Source organism: Portunus trituberculatus, chromosome 49 (genome assembly GCF_017591435.1).
Source record: "Portunus trituberculatus isolate SZX2019 chromosome 49, ASM1759143v1, whole genome shotgun sequence".
Taxonomy (NCBI): domain Eukaryota; kingdom Metazoa; phylum Arthropoda; class Malacostraca; order Decapoda; family Portunidae; genus Portunus; species Portunus trituberculatus.
In genome coordinates, this window is record NC_059303.1 from 8,827,642 (window position 1) to 8,840,244 (window position 12,603).

Here is a 12,603-nt window from a genome sequence, read left to right on the forward strand (position 1 = left end):
CAGATAGAGATTGACAAGCCTTAGTTTTGACATGGAGACTATACACTCATAGAAGCTGACGATTATGAACAAGTTAAAATTAAGATTACAATTCAATTAGTAGATCAACATAATGCATTCACTTCCTCTGAGTCCAAATAAATTCCTTGGATCTCACAAACCTTACAAAGAATACCCCACTGGCAGATAGACTGAAGAAAAACGGCAATGAGCATAAGACAAAGACTATGAGTGGTTACCTGGGCGATGGGAGAGGCCGCGAGAGTCTGCAGAGAAGGTGGGCAGGCCGGAGCGTCCCTCGTCCCCCTCCAGCAGGCGATTATGGTCCAGGTGATGGTTGGTGGTGGACCCTGACTCAACAGTGCCATGAGACCTGCAGGGTGTGGTGGTGGTAGTGGATTAGTGATGGTGATGGTGGTGGCAACTGTGGTGTAGTGGTGGTAGTATTGTGGTGGTGGTGGTAGTTATGGTGTAGTGATTGTAGTATTGTGGTGGTGTTGTGGTGGTGGTAAATGTGTAGTGGTGGTAGTGTTGTGGTGGTGTTGTGGTGGTGGTGGTAGTTGTGTAGTGGTGGTAGTATTGTGGTGGTGTTGTGGTGGTGGTGGTAGTTATGGTGTAGTGATGGTAGTATTGTGGTGGTGCTGTGGTGGTGGTGGTAGTTGTGTAGTGGTGGTAGTATTGTGGTGGTGTTGTGGTAGTGGTGATAGTTTCATGGGGTTGTTGTTTTGGGGTACTGTGATGGATTGCTGTGGTGGTGATGCAGTGTTTGGTGGTGTGTTTGTGTGGTAGTAGTACTGTATGGTAGGGCCAGAATGCTTTTATAATTTGGGAATGCTTCTGTGTGTAGTGTGGCTAATATTACAAACTACACCTTATTCACCTGGGACGATTGTAACTTGTTTTGAATCAATGGAATTACAGTAAGTATATCCTGAAACACATAGAGCGCAAACAGAGCATCGAAGTTACGTTTAAGATGTCAGCACAGATTCAGTAAAGCACTTCAGAACATTTAGCTCACATAAGGTTCAAGAATTAAAGCAGAATTCAGTCAGAACGCTTCCAATATACGATTACTTATTATTCAGAATCTGTGGATATTTTTGTTACAAGTATCAATACAAACCCGATTCTGGTTTACACAATACAGCCATGAATCAGAATCTGAGTGTTTCGTTTCAAATTAAAAGTATCATTACAAAATTCAGTAAAACACTCGCAATATAATTAGCATTTGAAAATAGAAAGACTTGGTATTTGCGTTACGTGTTACTCTGAATAAATACAGAACGTTATGTGTCGGATTTAAACAGAATGCGAACGTTTATAGAAATACTTGACATAGAAAACAATTACAATATTCGTGTTAATAATTCAGAATCTGGTTTATTTTCGCTACATTTTGGACTAGATAAATACTGAACATTACCATCCTGATTCGTTCCATGTATAAAAATGTGAAATAATCTTTCATGAACAATACAGGAGCCGATCTATATTCGTTATCAATTCCTTCAGTACTGGAAAGCATTTTTACCTTAAGTTTTGGGTATGATTAGACGATTTTATTGACATTAGGAAGGGTTTATGCAGGTCAGAAGATTAATGGTCAGATTCCTCACTATTTTAATCCCCCCCATGATAAGTTAGTGACAGTGTACAAAAGCACCAAAGAGGAAGCAGAAAGAATATGAAAACGCGTCATGGTACTGAAGAGGTGAACAATGTGTGATACTTTGCTTTGTATCTTGCTCTAGATAACTAAACTAAATATATAAATGTATACAGGATTGAAAATACATGCAAGGGCTTCACGCAGAATAACCCCGAGTAGTAGTAATACATCCAAACCCAGTGAATCTCGTGTGTCTATAAATCAAATAGACATAACTGAATAACGAACAAATTGATATTAGTGATTGTTGGTTCGAAACATACAGAATGACATCACTGCTTTGGCTAAGTGGCAACGGGCGGTAACTCTGTCGACATTGAATACCAGCTCGGGGTCTTGTATTGTCGTGTCTTGAGGACCTCTTAACAGATAAGAAAGAATGAATGAAGGAAAAAAAAAAAGGAGGAAAAAATAAAAGGAAAAAGATCGATATCTGAACACTGGAAACTGAACAGGTTTTTCTTCTCTTTGTCTTCTTTTTTCTTCTTCTCCTTTTGTTTTTCTTTTTACTTACTATTGGGGCAAACCAGCTCGAGTCGTAAACACAATGAAAAAGAAAAGCCTAACTTGTCTTAATTGAATACAATTTTTAAAGGTAACTTGAATTAACGAAACCTTTTATGGCAGGAAGTGACTTGATATCACCTTTTCTTTGATCATTAACATTAATTTCTCTCATAATATTTTTTCGTAGTCCTCACCAAACCTCCCTTTAAAACGAGGAATAAGAGAAAGAAAGGCTAGAGACAATTTCCGAACCTCCAATCAATCCGGGTCTTTCTACTAATTTAAGAAGCTTGTGGAAGAGACAATCACATTAACTCAAGCCGCTCCCTCAGCTGTCGAATTCTGGCCAAAGTCCCCGACAAGTAATCATCTGAAAAGTGGGCAGTTCTTCTCTCCAAACAGTGGCGGGTGGTGAGAGAATGTGGTGGTGAAGGTAGTGATGAGAGTGGTACTGTGGGTAAGTAACTGCAGTGCCTTAATAGTGCCAGGAATAGTGAATGTGAGAGTTTTAGTAATGATATTTTTTCTTCTAATGTCTTGAGCTATTTCAAAAGAGAAGAGGCACAAGGCACTTCCAGATATGAAATGCCTTAGTTTACTGGAACTCGTTTTAGTCAACTAGTTTGGAAGAAACATTTTTTATTAACCAAATTTACTTTATACACAAATACAGTAGTGTCTATAGGGATCACATAAATGGTACAGTGGTGGATATAAGTAGCTATGAAGTGATTGTTAGAAGAGAATGATTTTTTTTGTTTTTGTTTTTATGAAAGAGAGGAGGATTGGCCAAGGGTAAAAAAATATAAAGAAAAAAATGCTCACTTAGTTGCCAGTCTCCTTAAAGAGCCAAGTACAATTTGGGCAGATGTGGGATTGGTACAAATGCTCAGTAACAGAAGACAAAGTGGCAGGGTTAACCTCTTCAATACTGGGACACATTTTTACCGTGAGATTTGTGTACGATTAGATCATTTTATTGACATTAGGAAGAGTCTATGGAGGTTAGAAGATTAATAAAGACAGTCTTCACTACTTTAATCCCTCACAAAATTTCTGAAGCTGTACAAAATCATCAAGCAGTCAGCAGAATGAACATGGAAACTCGGTATGGTACTCAAGAGCAGTAGAATGATTCAAACTATAAAGAGCGTAGCATGGTGGAGAGTTAGAGTGGTGGAGTGAGACGTGAGTGGTAAGGGAGTGATTTGGATGAAATGACACACATGACACAGGTAGAAAGGATGAATATGAAGTGGTTGTAAGATGGGGCAGGTATAGAAAGGTAGAAAGGCACGGTAATGGAAAATATATGAAAGAACGACTTTATGTGTATGTGTATGTGTGTGTGTGTGTGTGTGTGTGTGTGTGTGTGTGTGTGTGTGTGTGTGTGTGTGTGTGTGTGTTAAATTGCAGTACTTCCGTCTCTTTTACACACCTTTGTTGAAATGTGTTGCAAAAGTACAACGTAACTATGAACTTCAAGCGAAAAAAAAAATACTAAAACACACATCTGAATAAATATAGAGTAAAATATAAATGACTGAACGTGTTGCATGAATTCTTTAACGTTGTGATAATGAAAACAAATACATAACTTGGATTTAAAGCGACACACAACAACACACTGTAATACGCTGATGTCAACAACGTGCAAATAAAAATATAACTTTTCAGTAACGCAAGAATGAAGTGCAAGAAAATAACAGAAAGGAAAGATACTGACCTCGATGAAGCTCTGCGGAAGAAAAGAAGAAAAACAAGCACATTTAATACAATAAAATGATTAGCAGGAATAAGCAAAATAAAAAAGTTACATACAAAATCGACAACAGCAAAGAATAAATGTAGAGGATACGTTTCAACTGGGAGAGAGAAAATGGCACATTGAAAAAAAGATCAATAAATATAAAACAGTTAATAACGAGGCAACAGTGGTCATACTTGTCTACGTTACAACTGAAGAACAATACAGAAAAAAAATATCAATGATGGAAAATGATAAATTAATACAGAAATAAATGCTACTTAAACTATTATCATTACTACTACTACTACTACCACTCAAACTACTACTACTTGTACTACTCCTACCAATAAAAAACTAACTTACTAACACTAACAACAACAAAACACACAAAACACACACAGACAAAAAAAAACACAAAACACATAAAAGGATTAGAAAAAAAAAGAAACTAGAGCGAAAGGAAAAAAAAATCACACTAATGCAAGAATGAACCAGCCAAACGATTCCACAATATTTAGTAGAAGGAAGGCAATTCTGTAGTGATGACGCGGGTTGGGGGATTATGGGCCGGGCAACGTGACCTGGGTGTGTTATGGGTCATGGGGGCACTCTTAGGGGGTCAGGCGAGGGAGAAAGGCTATGTAAGGTCATGAGGTGGAGTATAAAAAGGAGGAGCAGGAGGAGAAGGAGGAGGAGGAGGAGGAGGAGGAGGAGGAGGAGAGAGAGAGAGAGAGAGAGAGAGAGAGAGAGAGAGAGAGAGAGAGAGAGAGAGAGAGAGAGAGAGAGAGAGAGAGAGAGAGAGAGAGAGAGAGAGAAAATAAACAAGGAAGACAAGATTTAATACGAGAAAGTAAGAAAGAAATCGTAATGGAGGAGGAAGATAAGAGGAAGGAATAGCGCAACTCTGCAGTAAGGAGGAAAAGAAGAAAGGAAGGAAGGAAGGAAGGAAGGAAGGAAGGAAGGAAGGAAGGAAGGAAGGAAGGAAGGAATAAAAAGGCTCAACAATGAGATACAGAGGAGAAAGATTGACGAAAGAGGGAGGGAGGGAGGAAGGAAGGGAGGAAAGAGGACAATGGGAGAGAAGAGGGAGGAAAGGAGGAACCCAAGGAGAAATGGAGAGATTATAAAAGATGATGCTTCCACTTATGAAATGAAACTGTGAAATGAAAACGAAATATAAAAGAGAGGAGAGGAAATGTTCGTCTACACTGCTAATATTTAACTCATGAAAACGTGCGTGAATAGAAATGATATGATGGAATGAAGGCAAATAGAAAAGCGAAAATGGAAAGAGATTCGGCTTGAAATGACACATGAAGAACACAAATAAATCAACAAGGCAAAGGGAGAGGAAAGATTTGATTGACGTGGAAATAAAAAGCGATAAAAAAGAAAGGAAAGAAAAAAAAATCGAAAAAAATATAGACGAGAGAAAGAGAACACAAAATAAAAAAAAAAGATATAAAAACAAAACAAAAATGTCTACCAGAATGAAAACAAGGCAAAAAAAAAAAGGAAAAAGAGAAGAGGCAGAGGAGACCATGAAATATTGGAAAAAAAATTCACTTTAAAAGAAAAAAAGAAAGGAAAAAAGGGACTTGATTAAAGACAAATCTTAGAAAACTTTCCTTCAAAAATACTTGGTAAAGGTTAATGCAAAAGAGGAAGATTCCCTTTGCAATTAAGGGAACATAATGAGTTCTTCTTCTATCAGAGAGAGAGAGAGAGAGAGAGAGAGAGAGAGAGAGAGAGAGAGAGAGAGAGAGAGAGAGAGAAAATTGGTTGGCGGTGAGGAGGGAGGGAACAGACAGACAGACAGACGGAGGAAGAAAGTCAGAAAAACAAGCAAGTAAACAGACAGACTGGGAGGCAAAAGCGAAACAGACAGACAGACGGACAGAAAGTTAGCGGTTCAGAACTGCTCACACACACACACACACACACACACACACACACACACACACACACGTAAACTTAACATTCTCTCTCTCTCTCTCTCTCTCTCTCTCTCTCTCTCTCTCTCTCTCGCTGACCTAGTATGACCCGCCACTGACCTTGAGAGTGACCTTGGAGTCTCTGAGGGCGTGGTGGTGCCGGAGAAGCTGTACATGTTGGCAACTCCGGAGGCTGTGGAGGGACAGTGCATCTGGTAGAGAGGACCTGGAGGGAGGAGGGGCTGTCAGAGAGAGAGAGAGAGAGAGAGAGAGAGAGAGAGAGAGAGAGAGAGGAACAGACATGAAAACAGATAGACGGCAAGACAGACAGATAGACTGATAGACATACAGGGAGAATGACAGACAGACAGACAGACTGACTAGTACTCAAAGCAGAAGACAGATAGGCAGACAGACTCACAGACAGACAGACAGACAGACAGACAGATAAACCAGAGACAAACAGACAGGAAAAAAAATAGAGACAAACCAACAAACGAACAGTGACAAAGAGACATTGGCTTAAGACGAGACACAAAAACAAACATAACAATCACAAACACTGGAAAAAAAAACACATTAACGAACAAACAGGCAGAAAAAAACAACCACGATAAGAGTAAATGAGACAAAACAAACACAGATACAGACACACACACAGACACAGGCAAACAAATAGATACACAGAAAAAAACATGCATAAACATCCTTTTGTAAACTTTCCCAAACAATTTATTTTACTCTCACGCAAAACGGAGACAAAGAAGTAGAAGAAGAAGGAGAAGAAGAAAAAAGAAGGAGAAGGAGAAGAAGAAAAAAAGGAGAAAAAAAAGGAAATAGAAAGAAAAAGACAGACATACCACTTCCAGACATATCAAAACTGAACCACATACCACACAACCTCCACTCTTAAGCCAATACCTCATAAGTGGATGACAGAGTGGATTGGATGGATGGATGAGCTGGGTGAGTGGATAAACTGTCTAACTAACTAGACTATGAATGAAGAGACGCGAATACTAACTGGATAAATGATGGAATGTTTAGAAGAATGAGTGGATAACTGATTGAATGTATGAAAAAAATGGGTGAATGACTTATTGGATGTATGGATGACTGGTTGGATGTATGGATGACTGGCTGGATGTATGGGTGACTGGTTGGGTTTGCAGATGAATGAGTGGATATACAAAAAAGTGGATGACTGGCTAGGTGGATGAGGGTGTGTCTTACTAGTTAATCATCTGACTGACTGATTGGGTAGTGGCTGGGTAACAATGACTGACTGTATGATTATATGGCTGACTGGAAAAGAGTGTGGTTAACTGACTCATTACCTAACGCTCTGACATGTTGACTTGACTGACTACTTGACTGGTTGACCTAGAGTATGACCGTATGACTGACTGATAGATTGATTGCAGAATGACATGACTGACTGACTGGCTGTATGACTGGGTGAATGTGTGTCTAACTGTTCACTGCATGACTGGACTAACTGGTGACCTGAATGCCTGATGTGTTGTTTGACTACTAGTATGACTGAGTGTCTGTATAGCTAACTGGATGAATATGTAGCTCACTGACTGACTGACTGGATGGCTAGCTACCACACACACACACAGACACACATACACAAAAAAATAATAGGCTTAGAGTTAAAAAAAAAAAAAGGAGGAAGAAATAGAAAAAAGGATGGCGCAGTTAAAAAAAAGGAAAAAGAGGAAAAAGGAGAGAAAAAAAGGAGCCTTAAGTGGATTCCCCTGCTTACCTCCATTAGTGGGCTGCCTTTTCTTGTAGAGTAGGCAGCAAGAGCAGTGAAAGCAGGACACCACCACGATGACGATGATGGCCACTGCTACTCCAAACACCACCCCGAGGACCAGAGGCAGCCTGATGGAGAGGAAACACAGAAAAGTTATAGGAGAGTATTATTTTAAGAGAAACTTGAGGGAAATACAAGGGAATGGGAAGGAAAAATTATGAAGGAAAGTAGAGTACGAGGGAAATGAGAAGGAAAGACAGAGAAAATCATAGAAAAAGTACTTGGAAATGGGGAAAGAAGAGTGAGGAGATATAAAAGGAAAATAGGAAGAGAAAAGAGAAAGTACAAAGAAAACACATGGGAGAAATACAAAAGTGTGAGGAAAACAAGACAAAATAAGAAGAAAAATGTAGAAAAATGTAGAAAAAGAAGAATATCCAAAGAAAAGTACAAAGAGACACAGTAGAAAGAAAAATAGATATAAAAACAAAGAAAAGTAAAAAAAACGAGAGAAAGTAGAAGGAAACAGAAGGAAAACTACAAAGACATACACACATAAGAAAGAAAAGCAAGAAAACGAAACAAAAACAGAAATTACAAGGAAAAACAGAAACAGAGTACAACGAAACAAACAAAAACACAACGGAACGAGAACACATAAAGAAAAAACACATAAAAACAGGAATAAAAACAAGAAACAGAATAAGAACACTAAGAAACATAGAAAAACACAATAAAAAATAAAAATAAGTAGAGAACAAAAGAAGATGAAGGAAATACGAGGAAAATAAAGAAAAACACATCAAAAACAAGAAAACACCAAGAAACAGAACAAAAAACACAACAAAACAGAAAAACACAATAAAACAATAAGTAGAGAACAAAAGAAGATCAAGAAAATACGAGGAAAACAAGGAAACAGAACAAGAACAAAACCGAAAAAAAAAAAAAAAAAACACAATACAGAAGAACAAAAAAAGTCGAGAGCAAAGGAAGATCAGGGACACGTGGTAATCAGGGAGCAGATTTCAAGCAGAGGACGACACGAACTTTGTAAGACTATGATGATAATTTTCCCTCTCTCGCTGCTCCCTGTTTTAGCATTCTCCTTCGTGCCTCTCAGTGCAAGGAGGGACGCGAGTTAACTTTTTTATTCACGGGCGTGTCGGGAACTTGTAGAGCGCGCTGCCTGGGATCAGTAATAAGGCGGAAGCCCAAAAAGACTAACTAGCCATGGAGAAAAAAATAAACAACAAACTTTCGGTGTGGAAAACCAGATTACTCAGCAAGGCTTCTGCACACTTCGTTTTGAACTCCGGCCTGCCCTGGAGAGCTCAGAAAGTGAAGGAGTGATGGAGGGAGGATGGAGAGATGAAGAGAGAGAGAGAGAGAGAGAGAGAGAGAGAGAGAGAGAGAGAGAGAGAGAGAGAGAGAGAGAGAGAGAGAGAGGATAAGAAATAACACGAAACTGATGTTATAAAATTGCAAGAAACGAGAGATTTGGGTATGTTTTTATTCTTCCACATCCACCTGTCACAAGTTCAGAAGTGGGGAGTAAGTGGAAGGAGAATGAAAAAGGGAGAGAAGAGAGAGAGAGAGAGAGAGAGAGAGAGAGAGAGAGAGAGAGAGAGAGAGAGAGAGAGAGAGAGAGAGAGAGAGAGAGAGAGAGAGAGAGAGAATAATTAACAGGCAAATGATGTGAATAAACTGCACGAAAAGAGAGACATAGCTGTAAATTTTTCTCCTCCACATCCACCTCTGATAAATGGATGACTGGGAGTAAATGAGAGGAAGTTGAAGAAAGGGAGACGGAAAGAAAAAGAGAAAAAAAAAACAAATAAGAAGTAATAAGGAAACTAGTGTGAAAACTGTATGAAACCAGAGATTTAGCTGTAAGTTTATATTTTTCACACCCACACTGATAATTCAACAAGTGGAGGGTAAATAGAAGGAGCGGAAAGGAGCGAAGGGAGAGACAAGGGGGAAGACAAGAAATAAGGTAACACATGAAAAAAAAACACAAAACGAGATATATTGATAGAAAGTAAACAGATACGATTACAATTCCTTCTAATGTGGCAGCGTAGGTGATGATGGAAGGAGGAGAAAGGGAAGGAAACACCAGATAAGGGAATACAAAAGCTTACACGATATTGATGTAGGAAAGACGAGCAAAACGGGGGATTTACAAACAAGTCACGCGGCATGCTACATTCCTCCTAATCAGGCGGTGAGGGAGTGGATGAGGGGAGGAGAGTAAAGGAAGAGGCAAGAGAAGGGAAGACAAGAAGAACGGACTTTATGTGGTACGAAGAAACTGATGAACGAAGAGAGAAGGGAAGACAAGAAGAGAGAAGGGAAAAATAGAAATAGAACGGACTTTATGTGGTACGAAGAAACTGATAAAGGAAGAGAGAAGAGGAGGAAGATAGCCAAAATGAAGGAAAAGAAAGAGAAACCAAGTAAATATGATGTGAATGAATTAATGTCGGAACAGAAACATAAAAAAAGATGTGAAAGTATGATACAACCCTCTTAATAACACAGTGAAGAAAAAACAGAAGGAGAAAGGGGGAAGAATGAACAGAGAAACGAGAGAAACCAAGGCAAGACATAATATGGATTTAACAATGAAAAAAAAAACACACATAAAAGTAGGGATTAACACACAGGTCGTACAAGTATACACTCCTTCTAATAACCCTGCTTTGGCCCCTGAGACCCTTTACACTCCAGCAATGTCAACAAGGATGAATGAGTCACGTAAGAGGGAAGGAAGGAGGGAAGAAAGGGAAGAATAGCCAGCCAGCCCTTCCTCCTCCCTTCTGTACTGCCGAAGCTGCTGGCGAGGGAGGCGTTTGTGAGGGTGCCTTTGAAAATACGCTTGAATGCCTGTCTGTTTATTTCCCCAAAGTCTCGGAGAGGGAAAAATACATCACAACAAGAATTTCACGGAACGCGGCCCTCACTGCTTGCTATTTTTAGAAGCGAGAGATCAGGGAACAGCAAATTTCAAGCAGACGCTAATAATAATGTGGAGAGTGAATTCCTAACGTACCCAGAGACGCTGCTACATACATCGCTGCCTATAATACCGATGCTAATATTGAAATGGCAGGGTTGGTGTGTATTGCAAAGGGTTCAATTCAGCGTCTCTCTATGTGGACAGGTGAGAAGGAGACACCTGCCACTCGCTCTCCTGGTAACCATTTGAGAGCAGAGTCGATTATTGACCTTGTGGTGTATGGACGAGAGAGAGAGAGAGAGAGAGAGAGAGAGAGAGAGAGAGAGAGAGAGAGAGAGAGAGAGAGAGAGAGAGAGAGAGAGAGAGAGAGAGAGAGAGAAGTAAACAGATAGGGACAGACATGACGGACGAAGAGCGGCAAATCACACACACACACACACACACACACACACACACACACACACACACACACACACACACACACACACACACACACACACACTTGGCGTCTCAGGCATAGCGGCGGAGGGGGAAGATGGTTGGGATGCTTGCGTTGATTTAGACTTTAAGAACGTTTTGGAGCGAGCGACCGTGCATCACGCGGCGGATTAGTGTGCAAGCCGCGAGGGAGATGAGGAAAGGGTTCTTGGCGAGAGTGGATGAAGGGCTTTCTTGCCAGCAGGGAAATGAGAACACTATCTGAGAGGGAGTGAGGCTGCATGAGGGTGAGCACCAGCGTTCCTAAAGGGTGTTTTTGACGTTTATTTCTCCTGCTATGGATAAAAGCTGAAGTGTGCTGGACGAGGGGAAGGGAGGAGACATGACTCGTATTCTCAAACACGCCTATGCTTTACTTCCAATATTTCAAAACGGTTTATTGCAATTTGTACGAGTTTTTTTTAAAGATGTTTTTACGTTTCTAGATGCAGAGTGACAAGATTTCTCCACTATTAACTGGAGAGACACTATCGAAAACCGTACTAGTCATCTCTGTGGCCTTGCAAAATAGTCGTTGTGAGAGAAGAGCGTTTTTGAACACGGGACATGGGAGGACAACAGGAGGGGTGTCGATATTTAGATTATGTAGATTTTTTTTTTTATACCATGTGGGCTTTTCACGGGAATTTATGGGCTAAAGGGGATACTTTTTGGGGTACCTCCTATCTCAAAGCCCACCCGCTAGGAAACCGTTGCCTCGAGTGAGGAAGCCCAACCTACACTCGGACCGTGGACAGGATTCGAACCCGTGCGCTTGGAGACCCCTCGAACCCCAAAGCACGCATGGTTCCACTGTACCACGGCGACTTTTTTTGCAGATTAGATCAAAATATAGATTATCTGTTCTTTGGGTGTGATTGCTTAACCTCTTCAGTAATGGGACATATTTTTACCATAAATTAGGGATATGATTGGACCATTTTATTGACCTTAGGAAGGATCTATGAAGGTCAGAAGATTGATGGCCAGAGTCTTCACTGTTTTAATTCCCACATAAGTTTCTGAAGCTGTGTAGAATCACCAAATAGTAATCAGAATGAATATGAAAATGCGTCATGGTACTGAAAGGTTAAACACCACCACCACTACTACTTTACTACCACCACCACTACCACTATCACCACCACTGCCACCACCTCCACTACCAGCCACCTCCATCAGTAGTACAGTTTGTTCACCGGAAACGGAACCGAAAAAGCAGCGAAATCCAACACGAGTGAGCCCGTCGAGCACTGATGGATCACCGCCATACATTCGTAACTGCGTGATCTTTATTGTTATTGGTCCTGCAAAATTTAATGTATATTTCGCAATTAGAGGAAAAATATATTGTGATGGTAAGCAAAAGATTAATTGAACGTAAAGTGTGACGCTGTTAGTATCTTTAGACCTGCCCAAAATTAGTCTTAAATGAATATCTATAATGAAGTAGTAAGGTAAATTCAGATGATGTATTGAAGGATCAAGACACACACACACACACACACACACACACACACACACACACAC

At 40.1% G+C, this 12,603-nt stretch overlaps 1 protein-coding gene across 8 annotated transcripts in view; it reads right to left on the bottom strand.

Moving 5' to 3' along the window:
• Positions 1-12,603, bottom strand: part of LOC123499144 (protein shisa-like-2A) — a 242,311-nt gene that overhangs the window by 7,965 nt on the left and 221,743 nt on the right. For 5 of the 8 annotated variants that reach the window (XM_045246808.1, XM_045246807.1, XM_045246809.1 and 2 more), the window contains 4 exons: positions 7,638-7,759; positions 5,987-6,092; positions 3,909-3,920; positions 240-373 (listed from right to left, as the gene is read on the bottom strand). In XM_045246808.1, coding sequence (XP_045102743.1) covers positions 240-373; positions 3,909-3,920; positions 5,987-6,092; positions 7,638-7,759 — 374 coding nt within the window. The remainder of the gene's footprint in view (positions 1-239; positions 374-3,908; positions 3,921-5,986; positions 6,093-7,637; positions 7,760-12,603) is intronic. The other 3 variants (XM_045246814.1, XM_045246815.1, XM_045246813.1) reach the window with 3 other exon arrangements.